At 41.4% G+C, this 22897-nt stretch overlaps 1 protein-coding gene across 10 annotated transcripts in view; it reads right to left on the bottom strand.

The window, feature by feature from the left end:
• Positions 1-22897, bottom strand: part of SUGCT (succinyl-CoA:glutarate-CoA transferase) — a 294353-nt gene that overhangs the window by 241341 nt on the left and 30115 nt on the right. For all 10 annotated transcript variants that reach the window (XR_014517940.1, XM_083468830.1, XM_083468832.1 and 7 more), the window contains exons 7-8: positions 17974-18065; positions 12389-12532 (exon numbers count right to left, since the gene is read on the bottom strand). Coding sequence is in view for 9 of the 10 variants with exons in the window: in XM_083468830.1 (XP_083324956.1) it covers positions 12389-12532; positions 17974-18065 (236 nt within the window). In the remaining variant the exon portion in view is untranslated. The remainder of the gene's footprint in view (positions 1-12388; positions 12533-17973; positions 18066-22897) is intronic.

Below are 22897 nucleotides of genomic sequence, written 5' to 3'. Positions count from 1 at the left end.
GCTGGGGTTTTTTTGTATTTGCCAGGATTAACTAGGACACAGAATTTGGTGCCAAGCCACTTGAGGCTAAAGAGCCATTTTGTTCTTCCATGGCCCAGCACGGCTCCATTCCCTGGGGCTCTATTGTTGGCTCTTGGTCTGGCCTGGTTATAAATTCTCCTAAATCATGCCAGATCTGGAATCTGTCTGGTCCCCTAAAAGGATGTCACTGTCTGTTCTTGCTCTAGCCTCCCTGCTCTCCCTTATCCCAGCTTCTATGCTGCTACTTCTCTGAATCCTCTGCTCTCTCAGCTCGCTCTCTTAACCCAAGGCATGGCCTGCAAATCAGCTCTACTTCAATCTGAAATCCAGTCCTTACCATGTTACAAGGGATCAATTTCCTCTAGCAATTGATGACTTCTCTGTCTCTCTCTCTGTAAGACTGAAGGACTGGGACCACTAGAGACCAAGGTGGACTTAGCTGGGACTGGGACCACTAGAGACCAAGGTGGACTTAGCTGGGACTGGGACCACTAGAGACCAAGGTGGACTTAGCTGGGACTGGGACCACTAGAGACCAAGGTGGACTTCAGAAATGATTCTGTATTTATGTTTTGTATTATGGATTTATTTTGGAACTTTCTATCATATGAGCTACATTGAAAAAGCTTTGTTTGGAAAGGCAGCAAATAAATATTTAAAACAAACATCTTTTATGCAAGAAACAATTTATTTTGCTAAAGAAAAAAATGAAAGACAAAACTTATTACACATAATCAAGAGAAACACCTAATATTTCAGCTGTTTTATTTCAATTTCAAACGCTACGTTTGAAGTTCAAGTGTTAATTAAAAATAATTATTATCTGGGAAATTATCCGGGAAACAAAGAGCCAAAAACCAAATTAAAACTCAAATGTCAAATTTTGAAGTACAAATCTTGAGGTTGCAGTTTCTCCACAGATGTTTGAAATATGAGTTTAGAGAAATGTTCAGACTCAAGGAAAGCAGCCTTTCCCAGTATTTTTGTTCTAATCTGGTTTATCAGCAGAAATAGTCATTTTACAAGTCTTCTCTCCTGTAGGCTGACTCTTATGAGCAAGGCTACCAAGAACCATTTCCCGCTAATTCTGTGACACTAAAAGGTGTCAGAAGCAGAGTCTATGTTTTTTTTTTAAAAACAACAACAGATCATCTGTTCCATAAATCTATTATTTGTTGCCTACCATCTAAAAAGGTAATTGATCGCCTCTCTGGGAGCCCGTACGGCTTAGCACAGATGTGGGGAACCTCTACCTCTCCATATGTTGCTACACTGTCGAACAGCTCTTACTGTCAAAAAGTTCTTCCTAATGTTTAGGTGGAATCTTCTTTCTTGTAGTTTGAATCCATTGCTCCGTGTCCGCTTCTCTGGAGCAGCAGAAAACAACCTTTCTCTCTCCTCTATGCGACATCCTTTTATATATTTGAACATGGCTATCATACCACCCCTTAACCTCCTTTTCTCCAGGCTAAACATGCCCAGCTCCCTTAGCCGTTCCTTATAAGGCATCGTTTCCAAGCCTTTGACCATTTTGGTTGCCCTCCTCTGGACACGTTCCAGTTTGTCAGTGTCCTTCTTGAATTGTGGTGCCCAGAACTGGACACAGTACTCCAGGTGAGGTCTGACCAGAGCAGAATACAGTGGCACTATTACTTCCCTTGATCTAGATGCTATACTCCTATTGATGCAGCCCAGAATTGCATTGGCTTTTTTAGATGCCGTGTCACACTGTTGGCTCATGTCAAGTTTGTGGTCAACCAAGACTCCTAGATCCTTTTCACATGTACTGCTCTCAAGCCAGGTGTCACCCATCTTGTATTTGTGCCTCTCATTTTTTTTGCTCAAGTGCAATATTTTACATTTCTCCCTGTTAAAATTCATCTTGTTTGTTTTGGCCCAGTTCTCTAATCTGTCAAGGTCGTTTTGAAGTGTGATCCTGTCCTCTGGGGTGTTAGCCACCCCTCCCAGTTTGGTGTCATCTGCAAATTTGATCAGGATGCTCTTGAGTCCATCATCCAAGTCGTTGATAAAGATGTTGAATAAGACCGGGCCCAAGACAGAACCCTGTGGCACCCCACTAGTCACTCTTCTCCAGGATGAAGAGGAACCATTGATGAGCACCCTTTGGGTTCGGTCAGTCAGCCAGTTACAAATCCACTGAGTGGTAGCATAGTCAAGACCGCATTTTACCAGCTTCTTTACAAGAATATCATGGGGCACCTTGTCAAATGCCTTACTGAAATCAAGGTAGGCTATATCCACTGCGTTCCCTTCATCTACCAGGCTTGTAATTCTGTCAAAAAACGAGATCAGGTTAGTCTGACATGACTTATTTTCCAGAAATCCATGCTGACTATTGGTGATCACAGCATTCCTTTCTAGGTGCTCCCAGACTGTTTTCTTAATGATCTGCTCCAGAATCTTTCCTGGTATTGATGTCAGACTGACTGGGCGGTAATTATTTGGGTCCTCTCTTTTCCCCTTTTTGAAAATAGGGACAACATTTGCCCTCCTCCAGTCTGCCGGGACTTCGCCTGTTCTCCAGGAATTCTCAAAGATGACTGCCAGTGGTTCTGAGATCACATCTGCCAGTTCTTTTAATACTCTTGGATGCAGTTCATCTGGCCCTGGAGACTTGAATACATCTAAACTAGCCAAGTATTCTTGTACTATCTCCTTAGTTATTCTGGGCTGTGTTTCCTTTGCTGAATCATTTGCTCCAAATTCTTCAGGTCGGGCATTGTTTTCTTTATCGGAGAAGACTGAGGCAAAGAAGGCATTGAGGAGTTCAGCCCTTTCTGTGTCCCCTGTTTGCATTTCACCATCTTCTCCTCTGAGTGACCCCACTCCTAAGACAATTGCCTGCCGATATTCCAATTGCCTCTTGCAATTACCTAAAATGTGCTGGAAGCATTCAAAGGTGCACTCGCATCTCACACAAGCCAACAGCTGGACTCAGCAGGCTGTGATGGGCAAACTAAGAATACATCCTAAATCACAGCAGAATCTTCTTCAACACCCAGTATTTCTTCAGCAGACATGCAACCCCTAGCAGCCGCTGGAGAGGGGAAGCAGCCTCAAGCAGCTGATTTAGAGGTGCCACAAAAAACAACATTGAGATCATATTACTACTGGGTGGTATTAAAAAAAATGGTAAATGAATACATTGTTAGTTAGTTATTATTGTTTTATTTCTACTGCCAAGGAATAGTGCTTGCGTCTTTTTCCGCCTCAGATTCTAAAATAACTTGACAAACCCTGGACACCAGGCATCCTCACTTGTTGGGTGAGGGATGTCATTAGCTGTTCTGTCTTAGGCCTGAAAGTAGCAAAGATGTAGAATTGTAGTTTCTGGGTCCCAAAGTCTTCTCAGAGCTTAAGGCAGCTGCTTCTTCCTTCTGGAAATATAGGCTGAACTCCCTTTTCCATCTTCCCATCAGGCCAAAGAAATCCTGCTCATTGGAGGATGGGAGGAGTAAATATCCCAATATGCACCTCCACATCAGTTTTTTGTCTTCCCTCAAAAGGTATCCCCAACCTTCCTGAGGCTTCCCCTTCTTCCATGATTCCTTGGGATTTTCATAACCCACCAGGAGTCTTGAAGCCTGCAGGCTCCAGTCAACCTCACCCTGACCCACCTGCAGTCCATCCAAACAGATTACTGGTCCAGCTACTTGTGAGCAAGTAGCTTCTTCCAACAAAGGTTTGTATATTTAAAGGCATGGTTTTCCCAGTAGTTATGTATGGAAGTGAGAGCTGGACCATAAAGAAGGCTGATCGCCGAAGAATTGATGCTTTTGAATTATGGTGCTGGAGGAGACTCTTGAGAGTCCCATGGACTGCAAGAAGATCAAACCTCTCCATTCTGAAGGAAATCAGCCCTGAGTGCTCACTGGAAGGACAGATCCTGAAGCTGAGGCTCCAGTACTTTGGCCACCTCATGAGAAGAGAAGACTCCCTGGAAAAGACCCTGATGTTGGGGAAGATGGAGGGCACAAGGAGAAGGGGACGACAGAGGACGAGATGGTGAGACAGTGTTCTCGAAGAGACCAGCATGAGTTTGACCAAACTGCAGGAGGCAGTGGAAGACAGAGGTGCCTGGCGTGCTCTGGTCCATGGGGTCACGAAGAGTTGGACATGACTAAACGACTAAACAACAACAGCTTCTTCCTCACCAAAGAATTCCCTAAGGAGTAGGAAACTGCTTTATAGGATCATTTCCCTACTTCTTAATACGTCTGGGTCTATTGTTTGCATGTGTTTTGGGGATATTTTGAATTTCTTCTTCTTCTAGGGCCACAGCAGCTGCAAGAGAGCTAATATTCATCAGAACTTCCAAATGCTTTGCAATCCTTAGGAGGTAAGACAAAATAATACATCCCATTACCCAATTATTTAGTCTGCAGGTTACAGAGTTTTCTTTAAAGCCTACAAGGCATTTTTTGTTTCCATCTTAAGTAGCAAACCCAAAGGGGTGGCCTTTAGACATGAAAGCAGTTGTCCCAAAAGATACAGTCTCAGCATTCATTCACTTGCACAGACAGACCTACCTGCTGTAAATATATACCATGTCTGTCTATATTTACCAAACACTCCTTCTTCAATTTATTGAACACACACACACTTGAATTCTTCTGTCTGCAATCACAAAGGATGATCATGTCACATGTTTCATTCTACACACCTAGTAATATCAGAGCAAAACTGAAATTCCCCCGTGTAATGCTAAAACTTAATGTTCTTAAAACCAAAAATCAGACAGCCAGGGAAACAAGACACTAAGTGCCAGAGGGGAAGAACAGGCAGAAAAGAGGGAATCGTGTTTCAAGAGGCTTTTAAAAATCCCACAAAGTGTCATTACTGTGGCTCTGTCAAAATAATATGTATGTAATGTCCCAAGCAAGCATGGGTATTAAGAGTTAAGTTAAGTTAAGTTAAGATGGGAAATAAATTTTTAACAAACCATTTTCTTTATCTTAATTCATTGAAAATAATTGGGCATTCTGCATCTTCATATGGCTTTCTTAAATTTAGATACACCCCAAAGATGTATTTCCTCCTAGTTTATCCACCACAATGAGAAGCGGTGAAAAGCAACAAAACCCAACACAAAACAGCTTCATAGCCCTGCCCAATAAATATTTATACTTGGCACACTTATGGATGACATTAAAGGATAGGAACAGAATGGTGAAGTGTCAAAATTGGCCCTCCTCGGGCAAACAAAATGCCATGCAAGGGTGAGAGATGTATGGCAGTGAGTATTGGCAATACCTTGTTGAAAGATGTGAGCAGAGGGAAGGCTAGCCCCATCCTCATAAAAGCCTCACAGATTTCTAGGGTGCAGCATCAATTGCTGGAGAAGGAACTATCTTCTTGGATGATATCCAGTAGGGGTAACCAGAGGTTAGCAAATTTACTTTCATATGCTGCTGTGGTTAAATTCTCTCTCTTAGCTGCTTGTTCATGCAATGTATTTATTACCAATAAACAGTAGCTTTCTGCATGGCTGAGAATCTATGCAACTGCAGTAACGTCTTGGGATTTGGCTAAGTGAGTTGGTTAAATCATGTGGTAGGTACCCACATCAGCACTGCCAGTTCCCAGGAAGAGGCCTGTGAAATTCTATAAAAGTTAGTGGACACCATGAAGAACTCTCAAGAGATTTATAAATAAGAAACAGTGCAAGTTACTAATATAGGTTACCCTATTCCAGCTCAGTGTTGAGCTTAAAAACCAACCAACGTGTGATCAACGTTTCAACAGCATGTGGTTTCACCAGGGCAGGAATTTTGCTTATTTCCATTAAGCTGGGAAGGTCTTTCTAGTAGCTGAGAAAATGAAGAATCTTCAAATAGCAATGACCCTTTGCTTTCACAGAATGCCTTTTAAAGGAAATATTTCAAAAGCATGCTTTCTTTCAACCGTCTACACCGCAGTCTACAGTGCTACGAACTCTTGCTTCATACTACAGAGACAGAGAGATCAAGGCGGCAAATGGCTCTCTACATTCCTACACTGCGGTAACTGAATGAACAAAAAAAGTGGCCTTAAGGCTAAAAAGACACTTGAAAGTTGCCTATTACTACGTGCTTTTGTCCTACTGAGCCGTGAGGTAACATACAGAACAAATCTCTGGAGGCGAGTTGCATTTGAAATGGGACAAGTTTTTAACATGAGAGATTCAGCTTTCCATCTTTGCAGCTCCAATGCGCCCACTGATCACCCAGCTATTTTGCATTCCTTTGAACCCTTTGTGTTGTCTCGAGTACAAATGGATGTTCAGCCATTCAGATGTCAAAAGACAGCACTGCTCAAAAGAAAAGTGTCATTTAGAACTCTATTTGATTTAGGATATGGCTGAATTAATACAGGCAACTTTCCACCCGTGCGCATTTGAGTTGTGGATGACACACGTGTCATTTCTGGCACTGCAAGAGGATGGGGCGGGGGCAGAACAGACTGATGTAGGCAGCGGCCAGGAACGCAAACCCCACGTGAGTCGGGAGTTGCCTGTATTAACCTTCTGGGCATACATACAGAGGTTTCTCCCCTCCCCCCATACTGTACATATCCCCAAACCCACTCCACAATTGTCACAAATAGAAGACAAAATTTATTTTCAAACTTATTTTGATTCTGCATTTTCAGATATGTACTTGCCCAAAATGTGCAAATGCTGAAAAGATCATGTTGAGTAAAAAAACCTCTCTGGCATTTCTTCAGACCTCTTTCAGTTGCATGCCCCTCTGCACTTAACAAAATCTGAATAAATAACCTTATATCTGTATCTTCCTTGATTGATGAAAAATAATGTGGCTGATTGAGCAGATAACATTCTGAGAAGCAAAGCTCTCTCAAACGTAAATGAAAATAATCCAGGTATGTCAAGGATTGCCAACATGAGACCTACAGGTGCACCTGTGCTTGTGGAAGCCCTTCCTTAATGTCCACAGGGTCCCCCCCCCCTCCTACAACTGAAATGTGAAAGAGAGCCCAAAAGAAGAATTCTGCAGTTGCTAGTAGAGAAGGTTGTGGTGTGTGCTTGGTTGTGGTGCGTGTGGGGTGTCCGTGAGAGTGTATTCAGTTTGCAAATGTGCCCACGGACCCAAAAAGCTTGATGACCCCTGATTTATGTTATGGTTGCTAGCAGCTAGTGAACTTTGGTGGAAAAAATGCTGGACCTAGGAAGCCTACATTCCTATCTATTTGAGGCTGATTATATTTCTATACCACTTTTCATTCAAATGAATCCCAGAGCAGCTTAGAAACAATAAATATTATTAACATAACAGAACATAATAGAACATCACAAATACAACATAGAATTCTAGAATTATTAACAAATCATAAGTGAATCAATTACAATCTATAAAACACTGTTAAAGCAACAGCTACAAAATAAGCTGAACAACCCAATTAAAGCGAAAAGTCATATTATATGATTAATAAATCAATGCAGCAACACTGAGACTTGCTGGAGGACATGGAATTGGCAGTCCATGGTCTGTCTTTGTTCAGATGATTATCTACAAAAAATTAATTGCTGGTGAAAAGTGCAGCTTGTTTAACAGCTGCTGAGCAGAGGATATTTCAACATCTCTTTTTTCTCACCCCTGCATGACAAGCTGTGCTTGCTGAAATTCCATCTTCTGTGGAACTTTTAAAAGGTATTTGAGCTCTCTGCCTCCCTTGCATCTGATCACCCCAAATATGTTTGGCCAAAACAGCAGGTGTGATAGTAACACTGCACCCCAAACAAGGAAAGACAAACTATCAAGTTTAGGAGAGGAGAAACCAGGGGGCCTGCAAGCGAGAGGCTGCCCGAGGAAGACAAATGGAAGTACAGAGGTTGGAATGTGTGCATATGTTTGCATGAATGATGAACACATGTATCTTAGGTTTCTTTCAGAGAACACAGAATATCCAAGTGAGAAAAATAGAGAAAGATACAACTGGAAGAAAAGGAACTGGAAGAAAAAGTGCCAGTTCTGCCCATCTAAGTGGGCACATATGGGGTGATACAGTCCTTGAAGTAAACTGGTCATAAGCTGTTGTGGGCTTTGTAGTGTCATAGTAACACCTTGAACTGAGCCAGTTAGCAAAGGAGAAGCCAGTGCAGTTCTTCTGAGGAAGAGTTTTCTGTGCTGGCAGGGATTCACTCGTGCTGTAGCAAATCATCTTACAGCAGTCAACACTACCTTCTGCAGGCATGTCCAAAGTCCGTCTTGGGGGCCTAATCCGGCCCCTGTGGCAGTTTATTTACTGGGGTCAAATCCTAAAAAAAAAGCTCAACAACTTCAACTCTAACAAACTTTGGTCGGCCCTCACACATGTTCACTTCATCAAATCTGGCCCTCTTTGAAAAAAGTTTGGGCACCCCTGACATACAGGAATCCCATCTTGAAGACACCAATATCTGAACAACTGTAGTCACTGGATTGCACTGAAAGAATTAATGGCTAATGGGATAAAATATCATTAAGCAGAAAATCTGTCAATAAAGGGAAAGGAAAGTGCCGTAACCAGAGCTGATCTAGAATTAAAAGAAAATACTGTATATTTTTGTGACTTAAGCATGAAATTAAGTAATTAGAAGCAGAAGAGAGGCTTACAGTAAATGTGCAATGCTAACAATGCTGACTACAGGCAGCAATGCAGAAGAATTTCTTGAGGTGGGTGAAAGTTAGGTGTGTTGGTTCCCCCTCCTTCAAAACAAAAACAAAAACCCCAGCAGCCTCCCATATTGCATTGCAAACCTCTTGAAACGCCTGTGTTTCGAAAGCAGCTCACCCCACAGCCTGGGGGGGCAGGCTGAGAGGGAAATAGCCACACAGTGGTTAGTCGAGTAGCTCTCTGGATCAAAGTGATATTCTTTCCTTGGCAAAAGTTGGGGGGGGGGGGGGAATGCACAATAAAGACAGCTGAATTTTATGGAAGTGTAAGATTCCTTGCTTAATGTCAGACTGAGGCAGATGGTAGAAACTGAAATGGCTCAGCGCTCTTGTTGTTTGCTTGCTCCTCAACTGGTTACAATTAAATTCAGGAATGATATTATAAAAACTTCCAAGAGATATTTTCAGGCCACAACAGAAGACACAGATCAGTTTCATAATTGGAAACAAGTACGAAAACCACTTCCTTCTTATTTACTATCGTCTAAAGAATACTGTTTAGATGCTGATGTTAAGAAGACGAGTTGACTATCATAAATAACGTAAGTGGAGGGGGAAGTTTCAAAGGGACTTTATGTTAGGGGTTAAAAGTTTATAGCCAAGGCACTTTGGAATGCAGGTGCCCAGCCATTAATTTCGGATCAACTCATAAAGAGCTGCTCCCAGTGAGAAATCAGCTACTATCCAGCTGTGGCCTGATTTAGCAAATCCACAGAATTAAAACCTTATGGAGCTGGTGTTCCCAACATGGCAACCATGCAAGCCTTCAGCCCCAGCCCATTGTGCCCTTGAAGCCTCTACATTCCTCCCTCCCCTCACTGCCCCCTTTCCCCCTTGTTAAGAAGGGAGAAGAGAACCACCTCTGCCGATGAAGGTGATCGACTACATGGAATTGGCAGAAATGACTGGCAGAATCCGAGACCAGGGAGAAGAGATGGTGAAAGAAGACTGTAAGAAATTTAAAGACTATTTACAGAAATATTGTAAAATTGATGAATGCTAGAAGGATGTTGGATAGAAACTAAGGGGTTTCCAGCTGTAATGCTTTAGGAGATACGGAAAAAAAAAGGTTTACAAATGGGTAAAAGCTTAATGGTAAGGATTTGCTGAACCAACAAATTGAAGTGGAATACAAAAAAGGGAGGTATGAGGAGGTCCGGGAAATAAGTTAAAAGAAAATAAGTAAAAGAAAAAATGTATGTTTTTAACTGTTTTTATTTTGTATTTTTCTTTTTTCTTTTTCATTTTTACTGTTATATCTCAAAAAAAAATTAATTAAAAAAAGAGAGAACCACCTCTGCCTAATCAACCTTCAGTAGACAAGAGAGGAACTCCAGTTTTTCATGCTAAGATTGGAATCCAAGAAGAAAGTGGAGTGGCTGGGAAGAAGAGATGCAACACATTTTGAAAGGCAACAGCAAGCAGGGGATGGAGGACAGACCAGGAAGAGAAGGAATGGGAAGAAACAGAGTTTATGTGATTATTTTTCCTCTTCTCTGGCTCTGAGCCATTGGTTTTTTGGTCCGGTTCCCCCGTCACTTCCTTTTGTCTCTGGGGTTTTTCCCAGTAGGCAAGGTACAAACATGCAGAATGAGCAAGAAAAAGGCAATAATGTGTGACTGGCCATGCCTCCAATGGCAGCCATTTTGTGACAGGCCAAATGTTGTCCACCTCAGAAGCATTTTTGGGGCAGCATTTGAAAATTCCAAATGTGCCTCCTTGGGCAAGGAAAGGTTGGTGACCCAGTAGGGTAACAGCTTTAACTTGGGAAGATGTTTACTAGATACAGCTATGCATCTGTTCTTTCTTCTTTTTAATTATAGGCACAGGAGTGACTGGAAAGGCAGATGGTGAGCAGGGGAGGCACCATAGGAGATGCTTTCCTTAAGGCTTCCAATCATGCTGGGACCTCATTTTATTAGTGCTGGGGAAGAAGACAGAAGCCTTCTCTTCCCACAAGTTTTCTTTCTGTATATGAGTCCCCCGTGTATATAATTAAGAAAAATATTGATAAGCAGCTGCATATGAAGCATCTAGCAGTACTGTGTTGTATTATTGTTCTGTGTATATTCTCTGATGTTTTACCTAGTGAAAGTTGCTTTGTTGTCTTAACAGTGCATTTAGATGTAATCCACCCTGATAGGTAAAAAAAGGTAAAGGATGGGTAGGTCCAGTCAAAGGCAACAATGGGGTTGCGGCGCTCATCTCGCGTCAGGCTAAGTTAACTGGCATTTGTCCAAAGACAGCTTTCCAAGTCATGTGGCCAGCATGACTAAACTGCTTCTGGCACAACAGGACACTGTGATGGAAGCAAGAGCATCCAGAAACGCCATATACCTTCCCACTGGAGCGGTACCTATTTGTCTACTTGCACTGGTATGCTTTCGAACTGCTAGGTTGGCAAAAGCTGGGATAGAGCAACGGGAGCTCACCCCATGGTGCAGATTCGAACCTCCAACCTTCCGATTGGAAAGCCCAAGAGGCTCAGTGGTTTACCACAGCACCACCCACGTCCCTTTCCACCCTGATATGGATGAAGCACAGGCTAAAAATAAAATTAATGGATAACAAATTAATAAATCTTCCCAACTATTCCCTTCAGTTGCATTTTAATGGCATTTCCAACATGCATTTTGCAATGGGTCTGAGACTGGGCTTATGGTAATAATTTACTACCTAAACAGTAACATAAATAGATTTTTTCAAAAAATTCTGCATTTACTCAAAATCACTCAAAATCAGAGGGAATATTAATGGTAATTTTAATGAACCGCAAATTACACATGCACGTAAAGATGATACGTTGGGGGGGAAATAAAATACAAAAAATAGTTATTGTTATTATTTATTAAATTTGTATACCACCCTTCATCTGAAAATCCGAGGGCAGTTCACAACAGAAAAATACAAAATGAAAATGCAAAATACAGTGGTACCTTGGTTTACAACCATAATCCGTTCTGGAGGTCCGTTTGTAAACCAAAACAGGTTGTAATCCAAGGCACACTTTTGCCAATGGGGCCTCCAAAAAAAATTTGCTCGTAATCCAAAAAAAATGGGTTGTAATCCAAAAAGAGTTTGCAAATTGGGACACGCACTTCCAGGTCTGACGTGTTTGTAATCCAAAACGTATGCAAACCAGGCTGTTTGTAAACCGAGATACCACTGTACATAGTTAAGGCTTGTTCAACATGAGCTAAAATTTGGCTTATAAAACTGTTCTGCCTGGTAAATTGCTTACCATCTTTTTTATGAGCATAGAACAATTGCTGATCAAAGGTAAGTACTATTCATAGAAAGATAGGTGCATGTATGTGTATTCCATAATATCGATAATTAACCATTTCAGTCAGTTTAGGTTGCCTATACCCACATACCTAGCAGTAAGATATGCCAAAGATTAGACTGTTGATCTGCTATTTTTGGAACCATACTTGTAGCTATTCAAGTCCACATGCATATTTTATCATTTTGCTAAAATGCTCTTAAAAGTTTGCTAAATTAGTGCAATAAATTCAACCTCATAGATATCCTGTCATGTCATTTATAGGAGCAGGTTAGTGCAGTGAATTTTTTCTTTATTAACACACACACAAGCCTCCTGAGTGAAATCTGCACATGTGCCATACTGCAGAGATTATTCAGAAAGTGAATCCCGTCCTCATTATCCAAATATCAGAATATGTTCTCACCTGAGATGATAGCAAATTGCAGTCTATGTGCATTCCCTTCCCTGTTTTATATCGCTGAAGAAGTCCAGCCATAATTGCACCGTGTGCATACAATCCTGTGGCAAGATCGGTCATTGCTACTCCTGGCCTAACTGGCTCACCTTCCTAGAAGGGGGGGGAATAAGACAAAAGAAAAACTGACATTTCAATACTCTACACTCTATACCACAAACATTTTTCTCTAAATTTTGTAAAATGACTGCCATTAGCTACAGACTTGGCTTTGACTCTTCCACGGAAATATGTTAGCAAGTTATTTTGGTTTAAGGATTCTAAGAATGAAGGTGACCACAAGCTTCTCAAGTGATCTGCTTGTTAACTGTGACCATGGATAATCCCACTTTTTTATTATTCATTATTATCATTTGCTGAATTTGTTAGTCACTTTATTTTGCCCAGGGCAACCCAAAACAACTTACAGACAGGGAGGCAGACAACCCCCCCCCCCAAAGCTACATGAAAACCAAGAGGAAAAAGAAATACAGTAAAAAATCCCACTTACTACTAAAATGCCACAGATAGTTAAAGGCCAAAGGCCTGGTTACAGAGGAAAGTTTTTTCCTCATGCCTAAAGATATATAATGATGGCATCAGGTGAGTCTCCCTGGAAAGAGCATTGCACAACCAGGGAGACACTGCAGAAAAGGCCCATTCTCGTGTTGCCACCCTGCAGACCTCTCATGGAGGGAACACAGGAAGAGGGCCTCAGATGATGAGCACCCAGAGTAGAACTGGGTTGAATTCAGATTATTTTGGGTCCCTTCCAACTCATTCTTCCATGAATTTCCACCCTCCAGCATGATGGCAATAAAGTTTCAGTTTCCAAGTGGAAACTCTCTAACTTTAACCATCTACATTCCTTAGGACTTGTTGATCTGGACTGGAAAGCAAAAGGGGAGGACAAACACACCACAAATAAGGCTTATTTACATCAAGTAGTGTTTAAAATGCTGGTAGCCAGACTTTTGAGTTAGACAGAGCTCCATCTCTGTATGGTTGGTTGTAAGAATGAAAAGAATCATACAGTTGATAATAATTTGCTTACATAGCACCAATGGGCATAGCATGTAATTAAACCAAACGACAACGATGGATCTCTGTCTCCAAGAGTTTACAATCTAAATGTTCACAAACGGAGGAGGTAACAGAGGCAAAGGAGAGGTAAAGGCCACAAATAATGAATGGGAGTGTGTCTCAAAGCCCCACTGAACTCAGTGCAATTTACCTCTGGGTAGCAGTACATAGGAATTGCAGTATAAATGTAGTTACACACATTTAATGTTTCTTTAGGGATGAGAACCATAGGATTAGGCTAAATATTTTGTGGGGAAGTTGATCTGTATTTAGCTTCATCATCTGACACCCAACTCATCATGATGGAAATCAGATTCAGAAGCCAATTTCTTATTAGTTTCAGCCTCTCTCTTTGCTAAACAATGGCACATATGGAGGCAAAGTCCAGCACAACACGGGAAGCCATGAGGGTTTGGATTAGACCACTCAAAATTGCTTCCAGCACACAGAATCATTCAGGTTATGTTTCTGTGAGTTATTTTAAAATGGCCACGTGCCAGACAAAGGCATCTGCATCAGTTAGGTCATCTTCTTCATAATTAAGCAAGATCAATAATCCTTAAAAAGAGCTCATGCTGTGCTAACATTTCTAACCAGTTAGGCACCCCATGTAGTAAACTATTATAGGTTAAAGTGCCCATGCAGTCAGAGTCTCCCAGTACATACAACAAATACAATTAAAAAGAAGCTGAAAAGGTACCATAAGAAACTGCAGACTTGGAAACTGTTAGTAATTTTCTCTTTTAGATTTATTATGTTCTCTGAATGTGCCACCATTTTTTCTTATTCAGGCATTTTAGACCCTACTGCTTTGGCTTTAATCTTTTTCCAAATGTGTTGGCTGGAGATCAAAGCTTTGCAGGAGAAGTTTGATAACCAAATGATAATACCAGATGCATCAGCATCATTTGTATTTTACCTAAAAGTCTGATCCAACTCTATAGGGATCAATTCAAGTTGAAACACATTCAGAGTGGCCCACAATCTGTAACCTTATAGAAAAGTCCCCTGCCGTGGCAATATTACAATTTAAATGCACAGCAATTAGAAGGGAGGGATATGTAGAATTGTCTTACTGATCATTGTTTTCCTTTATGGTTTATGATTGGAAAATCTTCTAGTAGTTCTTCTATCTTGATGGTAAATCGTCTAATAGCCATAGTTATCCATGCTTTAATAGATTTAAACGCAGTGTAAGGAGTCTCTATGGGAGTATATTTTATTTTAAAATGGGGTATCAGAGTTTTAGGGGGCTAACCAGGTTGTGATAGCAGGCTTGTTGGTTTCTGAATGTCTTATGTAGATTTTTCAATTTTGTTGCTCTGTATGGGAGAATGACAATAAAGATTATCATATCATATAGCTCCCATTTTAACTACTGAAATGCTTTGTATGTCGAGCTGCTTTTAAAAATGGCCTGAAAACCACAGTTGGTTCAAAGCAGAACCACAAGTTTTAATTAAATTATGTCAGTGATTTATCAGCCGCATTGGCACCCAGTCCACTCCCAGATCCAGTTAAAGATCTGGTTTTAACCTACAAAACCCTAAACACCTTAGGAGAGGTTCCTTTAAGAGTAATTAAGTGAGGGAGAGAGCCTTCTTAGTAGCGGCACTTCAGCTATGGAAGAAAGTCGGCAGAGAGCCTTGCCTGGTCCCTTCTTATCACAGGGTTTTAAACTGTGTTTTAAACCTGGGCCATAAATGATTTTATGCTGCCTCTATGCAAGGAAGATTGAGTTATTGGTTCTTAATGATGACTATATGTTGCATATTTTATTTTGTTGCACAGCCCAGGGAAAAATTGTAAATGGCAAGCTACTTAAATTATTAGAAGCATTTTTATCCCATTCTTCAGCCAAAATATGCCAAAAAAGTGCCTTACAAATGTCAGTGATAAGAGAGTGCCTGCCTACAATCTAAAATATTGTTGTTGTTATTCTTTATTACTGTTGTTAATGCTTTATATAAAATTAATAGGGTTTTATGGTGCTTCCCAGCATGCTTTGCAGGACACAGGATGGGCTCAGCTTTTCCATTGTTTAGAACTTCACATTATTTTGTTAAGTTTAAAACATAATCAGCAATCAGTTCTATACTTACATAAGCTACATTTTTAAACTTTTGATTTATTCCATTTTTGTATTTTTGCAAACAAATCAGAGAGAAGAACTTCTTCCAATAAACAAATAATCAAACTTCCATTTTTTAAAGAACTTTGTATCCGTCAAACCGGAATTACTAGTCACAACACATAACTAAAATCTCTTGCTCACATCTCTCCTTGCAGAAAGAAAATGAAGCTGCTGAAATCTTCAGAACAAGTGAGATGTAATAGTATCTCACATTTTTATATGACTTGATAGTGTTCCAAGAGCTGAGCATATGTTACTCTAACAATCCTTCCATCAGCCCCGTATTGAGGGCTTAAGCGCAGGGATGGCACCTTGCATGAATGAAGGAGTTCATGGGCAAGCCTACATTCGAACCTGGCTCCCACCTGTCTTGCTGAGGGAGAATGAATCCCCCCAAACAGCCCCATATCAACTCAGGGGCACGGAGTGTTGAGAGACTGAGAGGGCAAAAACTGACATGGTTCCTCCCATGGTTGTACTTGACGTAGCCAGAAAGACATTGGCCATGCACAACAGAGCAGCATTGGCAGTCAGGGTAACCCTGAGAGCTGCAGAACATCTGAAAGGGGGGGGGGGGGAGAGACTAAGGAAAGTGAGAAACTGAAATATACTCCTGCAACGTAGTTTACTGTATAATACCCAACTGCAAGTACAGTGGTGCCTCGCAAGACGAAAAGAATCCATTCTGTGATTCTCTTCGTCTAGCGGTTTTTTCGTCTTGAGAAGCAAGCCCATTGAAGGATTAGCGGATTAGCACTATTAGCGCTATTAGCGGCTTAGCGGCTTAGAAAAGGGGGGGGAGGAAAAAAACTCCGCAGGAACTCGCAAGACATTTTCGGCTTGCAAAGCAAGCCCATAGGAGATTCGTTTTGCGAAGCACCTCCAAAACGGAAAACTCTTTCGTCTAGCGAGTTTTCCGTCTTGCGAGGCAATCGTCTTGCGGGGCACCACTGTACAAAAGCCAGGCTGAGAGAGAGTAGCTTACAGCAGCCTTGCAAAATTGTAGGCCAGAAGTGAGACATAAATTGTCCTCTCCGACCTCACAGAAGGCCAAACCAAGCACTTAATAGCATGGAGAGCCAGTGTGGTGTAGTGGTTAAGAGCGGTAGTCACGTAATCTGAGGAACCGGGTTCGCGTCTCCGCTCCTCCACATGCAGCTGCTGGGTGACCTTGGGCCAGTCACACTTCTCTGAAGTCCCCCAGCCCCACTCACCTCACAGAGTGTTTGTTGTGGGGGAGGAAGGGAAAGGAGATTGTTAGCCGCTTTGAGACTCCTGAAGGGGAGTGAAAGGCGGGATATCAAATCCAAACTCTTCTTCTTCCAAACTCTTCTAATACTCGATTGTCTTGAAGGAGGTGAGGACAGGTGATCCCACCTGGGCCTGAAGTCACCCCCCCCCCCCGCAACCAGGCCTCAAAACTGTCCAAAATTCCTTTTGTCTTCTAAAAATCCACAGCTAAAGCTTTCCTCTGCTTTTCTCACAAGATGATGTGCGTAGGCAAAAAGAAGGCTTCAAAAAGCTAATGAATAGACTCTGTCAGAGCAGGCCTGAGAACTGACTTTTATCTCATTCAGTTGCAACATCTTTGAACACTCTGAAACCCCTTGACTTCTCAGCCTCCCTTTCCTGGGAAGAGTCCCAAGACAGGAGCTTTCTGTTCATGCTCAGAGGAACTCACGAGGCAGGACTCCTGAGGGAGGAGAAAGGGGAGGGAACTGGAAGGGGAATATATACTCTGTGCAAATGGCTGTGAACTCGTGCTTGTTTGTGACTTATCACACTTGCTCCTTCTACCAGTTCATGGATGGCAGAAATAAAAGCTTTTTCTCCGAAACTATTCCTTGAGTGTCTGTTGACTCCCATCTCCCTTTCCCGGGCGCAATATTTTCCCCACCCGAGGGCAAAGCCTCATAAGGCTACAGTCTTCCATGTGTACCAGTAGCACTTCCCAAATATTCAAAACCTAAAAATCAATAAATGTGGCACGTGAAGACCAACCATTGAACTAGGACTCTTGTCTTTAATGCTAACTTTTTAAGCACCCTAAATCACAGGCCCACACCTTTAACACACCTGAGTGCCAGGGATACTGCAACGTTTTGTTGCAGGGACCCACGTGTTCTTTCTTGAAATCAATCTGAAATCAAGGCAATGTTTTAGACTCTTGAGGAGGAGGCCCTGACGGCATGCCAAGATGATCCTTAACTACACAGTATCTTATTTCCACTGTTTCCCACTTCCTAAATCTCATTAATTCTGTCCATTACTGCAAAGCACGCAACGATGAAGTTTTGAATTACAGCAAAAGCACTGTGCTTCACTTGTGGTAGCATACCTGGGGACCTGTGATATGCAAGAGGCCTGAAACTGCAGCTGCGACAGAGTCATAGCCTGCTCGTTGAAACTTCGGACCAGTTTGGCCATAGCCTAAAAAGAGAGAGAAAACAAACTTCAGAAGAACGTACAGGGCAGTGGTAGTGACTAACCTTTTCGGCAAATCAAGATGGTGTGTGTTTGCTAAATAAGTTAAGAGGGGAACCCATTTCTATCAAGTTTCCCATTCTGAAATTAGTAGATTTCCTAGGCAAGCAGGCATTCCATTTGGCTACTGTTATCAATGAAAGCACAATGCTTTGCTACTAATAGAGCCATTATGCAAAACCTTAGACCATCAAGTCCACAAGCCTCTTGTGCTGCTAAATTATATCTACTTAAGAGACAACATTTTATCCGGCTTCCTATATACACATGCAAGAATATTATGCATACAGTATATGGAAGGAGGTCCCACTCACTCACAAATTTGTATTTTAATAAAGTTGTGGGCAAAATTATGCCAAAAATCTTAAACAAAAAATTCTGTGTGATGTGTGAGTTATTGGGGTGACCCTGGGGACCTCGACACGCAAGACATGCGTAGGGTTAGGCTGCAGCAAGCTTTCAAAGCTTTCCAGAAGCAAATAATAATAATCACTGGGACAAAGCAGCATTTTCCCCAAGAGATAGAAAGTAAAGTCCATGCTATTTGATGAGGTCATAGATTTTCATAATCAGAAGTCCAAAGTATGAGATCATGCTAGACTAGCAGCATGTTCTGGTACAAATGCTGCAAAAAGGAATAAAGAATATATATATTTGCATAAAATCTGCATACACTAATTTCTATTTATAGATGTACATTTTAAAATGGTTGCTGTAATTTAAATAGCTGCTCTTCCAGTTGCTGCTTCTATGCATTTTAAAGGAACAAGCAGCAAAACAAATGTACACGCCCCTCACACAACTAATATATGTAATGCACATAAATTTTATGCCCTGGTACAAAGTACGTATTGTCGTATGGAGCTGCCCCAAGTCAATAAACAGAGAGAACACAGGCACAGGGCATCACCACAGATTTAATCCAGAAAACTAGATCTCTCCACTTAATGACAAATTAATAAGAAACACCTTTAGACTTCTTGTTCTGCCGAATATCAGTTTTATCCATTATGAACAACCAACATCTTTATTTAATAAAGATTAATGAACTAAGCAAAGAAACATGAGCAATGCTCTAGCATGAGAAAAACCAAACTTAAAGTGAGGCATTGCATGCATCCTTATAATTATAGGGCTGCCAAATGCGCTAGAATAAAATATTGAGTCTAGAAAATGCCTGTCACATGTTGAGCAGAATGTACCAAACACACAGACCTATGTGCTATTGAACAAGTGCAAGCCAAATGATCTAAGCTTCAGAGATGGCTTGTGACAATTTTAAAATTATTATTATTAAAGATTTTCTGGGGTTAAAAAAGTACATCACATTTTCAGATCACAAAGTCCTTTCTACAGATCAGTTATATTCAACATGAGACTTTAATCTGGGTGTATTTTGATATGCACTCCATATTCAGCCTATTTTAAATTGCCACATCTCTGCTTTGTAATATTGTTCTTCAGAGAGTTGGTGCCATGCCCCCTTCTTACATACAAAACATTATTTGTAGCCTTCATTGCCTTCTCATGTTCTAAACAATAAACTGAATACAAAATATTATTTATTTTAAAAAATTATATGCCGCTTAACTACAGTAGTCTATAAGCAATGTAAAAAGTTAGAATACACACAAAAAACAGTTAAAATTAAAAGAAATTTTCAATTAAAATACATTCTGGAATCATCTTTTTTTAAAGTATTCCATTTGTTCTTCCTCCTTATTGACCATGCAAGAAACTCTGAGGTTGTCATTTTAAAATTATGGATTGATTTCAATTACAGTGGTACCTTGGTTTACGAACTTAATCCACTCCGGAAGTCCGTTCTTAAACCAAAGCGTGCTTTCCCATAGCAGCGGGGGACTCCATTTACAAATGGAACACACTCAACAGGAAGCGAAACATGTTCTTATTCCAAAGCGAAGTTCACAAACCAAAACACCTACTTCCAGGTTTGCAGTGTTCTTAATCCAAGTTGTTCATAAACTAAGCTGTTCTTAAACCAAGGTACCACTGTACAGTCATGGGAAAAAGAAAGTGAACCCTCTTTGAATTCTGTGATTTTACATATGAAGACATAACAACATTCATCTGTTCCTTAGCAGGTCTTAAAATTAGGTAGATACAACCTCAGATGAACAACCACACATGACATATTGCATCGTGTCATTATTTAACAGAAATAAAGCCAAAATGGAAAAGCCATGTGTGAAAAACTAAGTACACCTTATTATTCAATAGCTTGTTGAACCACCTTAAGCAGCAATAACTTGAAGTAATCATTTTCTGTAGGACTTCTATGGAAGCAGTAGGGGTGTACTTAGTTTTTCACACATGATTTCTCCCTTTTGGCTTTATTTCTGTCAAATAAATCATGACACTGTGTAAGATGTCGTTTGTTGTTCTTTATCTGAGGTTGTATTTACGCACCTAATTTTAAGACCTGTCTAAGCCACTGAGACTAGGGCTTGCCTATCGGAAGTTTGGCGGTTCGAATCCCCGTGACGGGGTGAGCTCCCGTTGCTCGGTCCCAGCTCCTGCCAACCTAGCTTTCGAGTAGGTTGGCAGGTAGTGCAAGTAGATAAATCGGTACTGCTCCAGTGGGGAGGTAAATGGCGTTTCCGTGTGCTGCTCTAGTTTCGCCAAAAGTGGCTTAGTCATGCTGGCCACATGACCTGGAAAAACTGTCTGTGGATGAACGTCGGCTCCCTCGGCCAGTAAAGCGAGATGAGCGCCACAACCCCAGAGTCATTCGCGACTGGACCTAACTGTCAGGGGTCCTTTACCTTTTTAAGGAACAGATCATTGTTATTATGTCTTCATAAATAAAACCACAGAAGTCAAAGAGGGTGCACTTTCTTTTTCCCATGACTGTAAGTTCTAAGTGGACTCACTGACGTTAGGGGGTCAAAACTATTCTGGGGTCTCAGTTTCCCACTAATAACAACTCAGAAGGACAAATCCAAAGCCTGACAAACTGAAAGAGGCTTCACAAGCAACCAAGCTGCAATCAAAGATGGAGCCATCCAAACCTCATGGGGCAAGGTGTTCCATTACACTGGTACAGCCACTGAGAAGGCCCTATTTCATGTTCCAAGCCATCTCATTACCACCATGGGTGGGACACAGGGTGGCCTCCTCACTAGATCTTAATGAACAGGCAGCTGGTATGTGAGGTGGCAGCTTCTCGGATATCCTACGCACAAATTATTAAGGGGCTCAAAATCCTGTTCTTGTCTTCCTTTCTATATTTAAAGGTAAAGGGACCCCTGACCATTAGGTCCAGTCGTGACTGACTCTGGGGTTGCGGCGCTCATCTTGCTTTATTGGCCGAGGGAGCCGGCGTACAGCTTCCGGGTCATGTGGCCAGGGTCAAGCCGCTTCTGGCAAAGCAGAGCAGCACAGGGAAACGCCGTTTACCTTCCCGCCGAAGCGGTACCGATTTATCTACTTTCACTTTGACGTGCTTTCGAACTGCAAGGTTGGCAGGAACAGGGACCGAGCAACGGGAACTCACCCCATCGCGGGGATCTGAACTGCTGACCTTCTGATTGGCAAGCCCTAGGCTCTGTGGTTTAACCCACAGCGCCACCCGCATCCCATTTCTATATTTAGGGAAGGTATTAATAAATCCCTAGTACATAATGTATTGATAGCAAAACTGCTCGTGGCAGCAGGCTATAAATTGCATGTCACTTGAAGGAGTCTAATCATTTATCTGTAATTTCTTCTTTTTCTGTTGACCTCAACAGCTTTTTGATGTGTACACGACAAAGGTTCCACACTACTATGTTGTTACTATTCTTTTTTTAAAATTCAAGGGAGGAGGAGGAGCAGGAGAAAGACGCAACTCTCTGAACTGTGCCCTGAAACTAATAATCCACACAAGTGTACCAGAGCACTTGTTAACATGATCCAAAGACTCCAAAGAGTGAACTGGAGTAATCTAACCTGGATGTAACTGGGGCACCGGTTGCTATAGACAGAATAGACTTCCTCAGGGATAGATGGCAGGCCTGATTCTTCAATTAAATTGCCTTTCCACAAGACAAGCAATTATCTGTTTCACAAAACGGCCTCCGTTTAAGTCTTTCCCTTTCACACCTTGTTTTCTGTTTCTCGGTGGGGGAGGGGTCACTTAGATCCCAAAGTCTTAGCTGTATGTTTTTTCCACTCAAAACTCTTCCAATTGATAAAACTTTTATTGGTGGAACTCCTGAAACAGAGCATAGACTGCAGCAAGGCTTCTCGGCTGCTTTTCAAGTCCCCTCCAAAATGCATGCATCAGAAACTGATTCTGCTTATCATCAGAAATATCAAAGCACATTTGGTTTCTAGTAACCCTAAGAAATAGCATCTATATTAAAGTCCACTGCAGCATGCCAAGCAAGTTAGCTCCTTAGCAGAACAGGAATGTTGTTTATCTCTCACTGCCAATATGCATTACCAGATGTACAGTTTCATTTAACACTGAAAAGGAGCAAATCAATTTGAGGAACAAAAGCAGCAGGGTATGATTCAGAATTCATTCATCTTTAATTTTCATACCATCCTTGTTTGTTTGGAATGAAAACACACTCTATTTATTTAAAGTTTAGAAAAGCAATGCCCTATTCGTTTTTCAAAATAAACTAAATTTTCTGTGTCTTCCATTTCTCAGGTACATAATTCTGCACACCGCATAACTTTACTGCAAGTTGGAAAATAACACATATAGAATCTGCTTTCCTTTGCGTATTGGGTCATCTGCATGAAAGCCGTTTAAACCCTCAAAATGT

Source organism: Podarcis liolepis (assembly GCF_965112155.1).
Source record: "Podarcis liolepis genome assembly, chromosome: 12".
Taxonomy (NCBI): domain Eukaryota; kingdom Metazoa; phylum Chordata; class Lepidosauria; order Squamata; family Lacertidae; genus Podarcis; species Podarcis liolepis.
The sequence above is the reverse complement of the archived record's forward strand: the minus strand, read 5'-3'. Positions and strand labels throughout refer to the sequence as shown.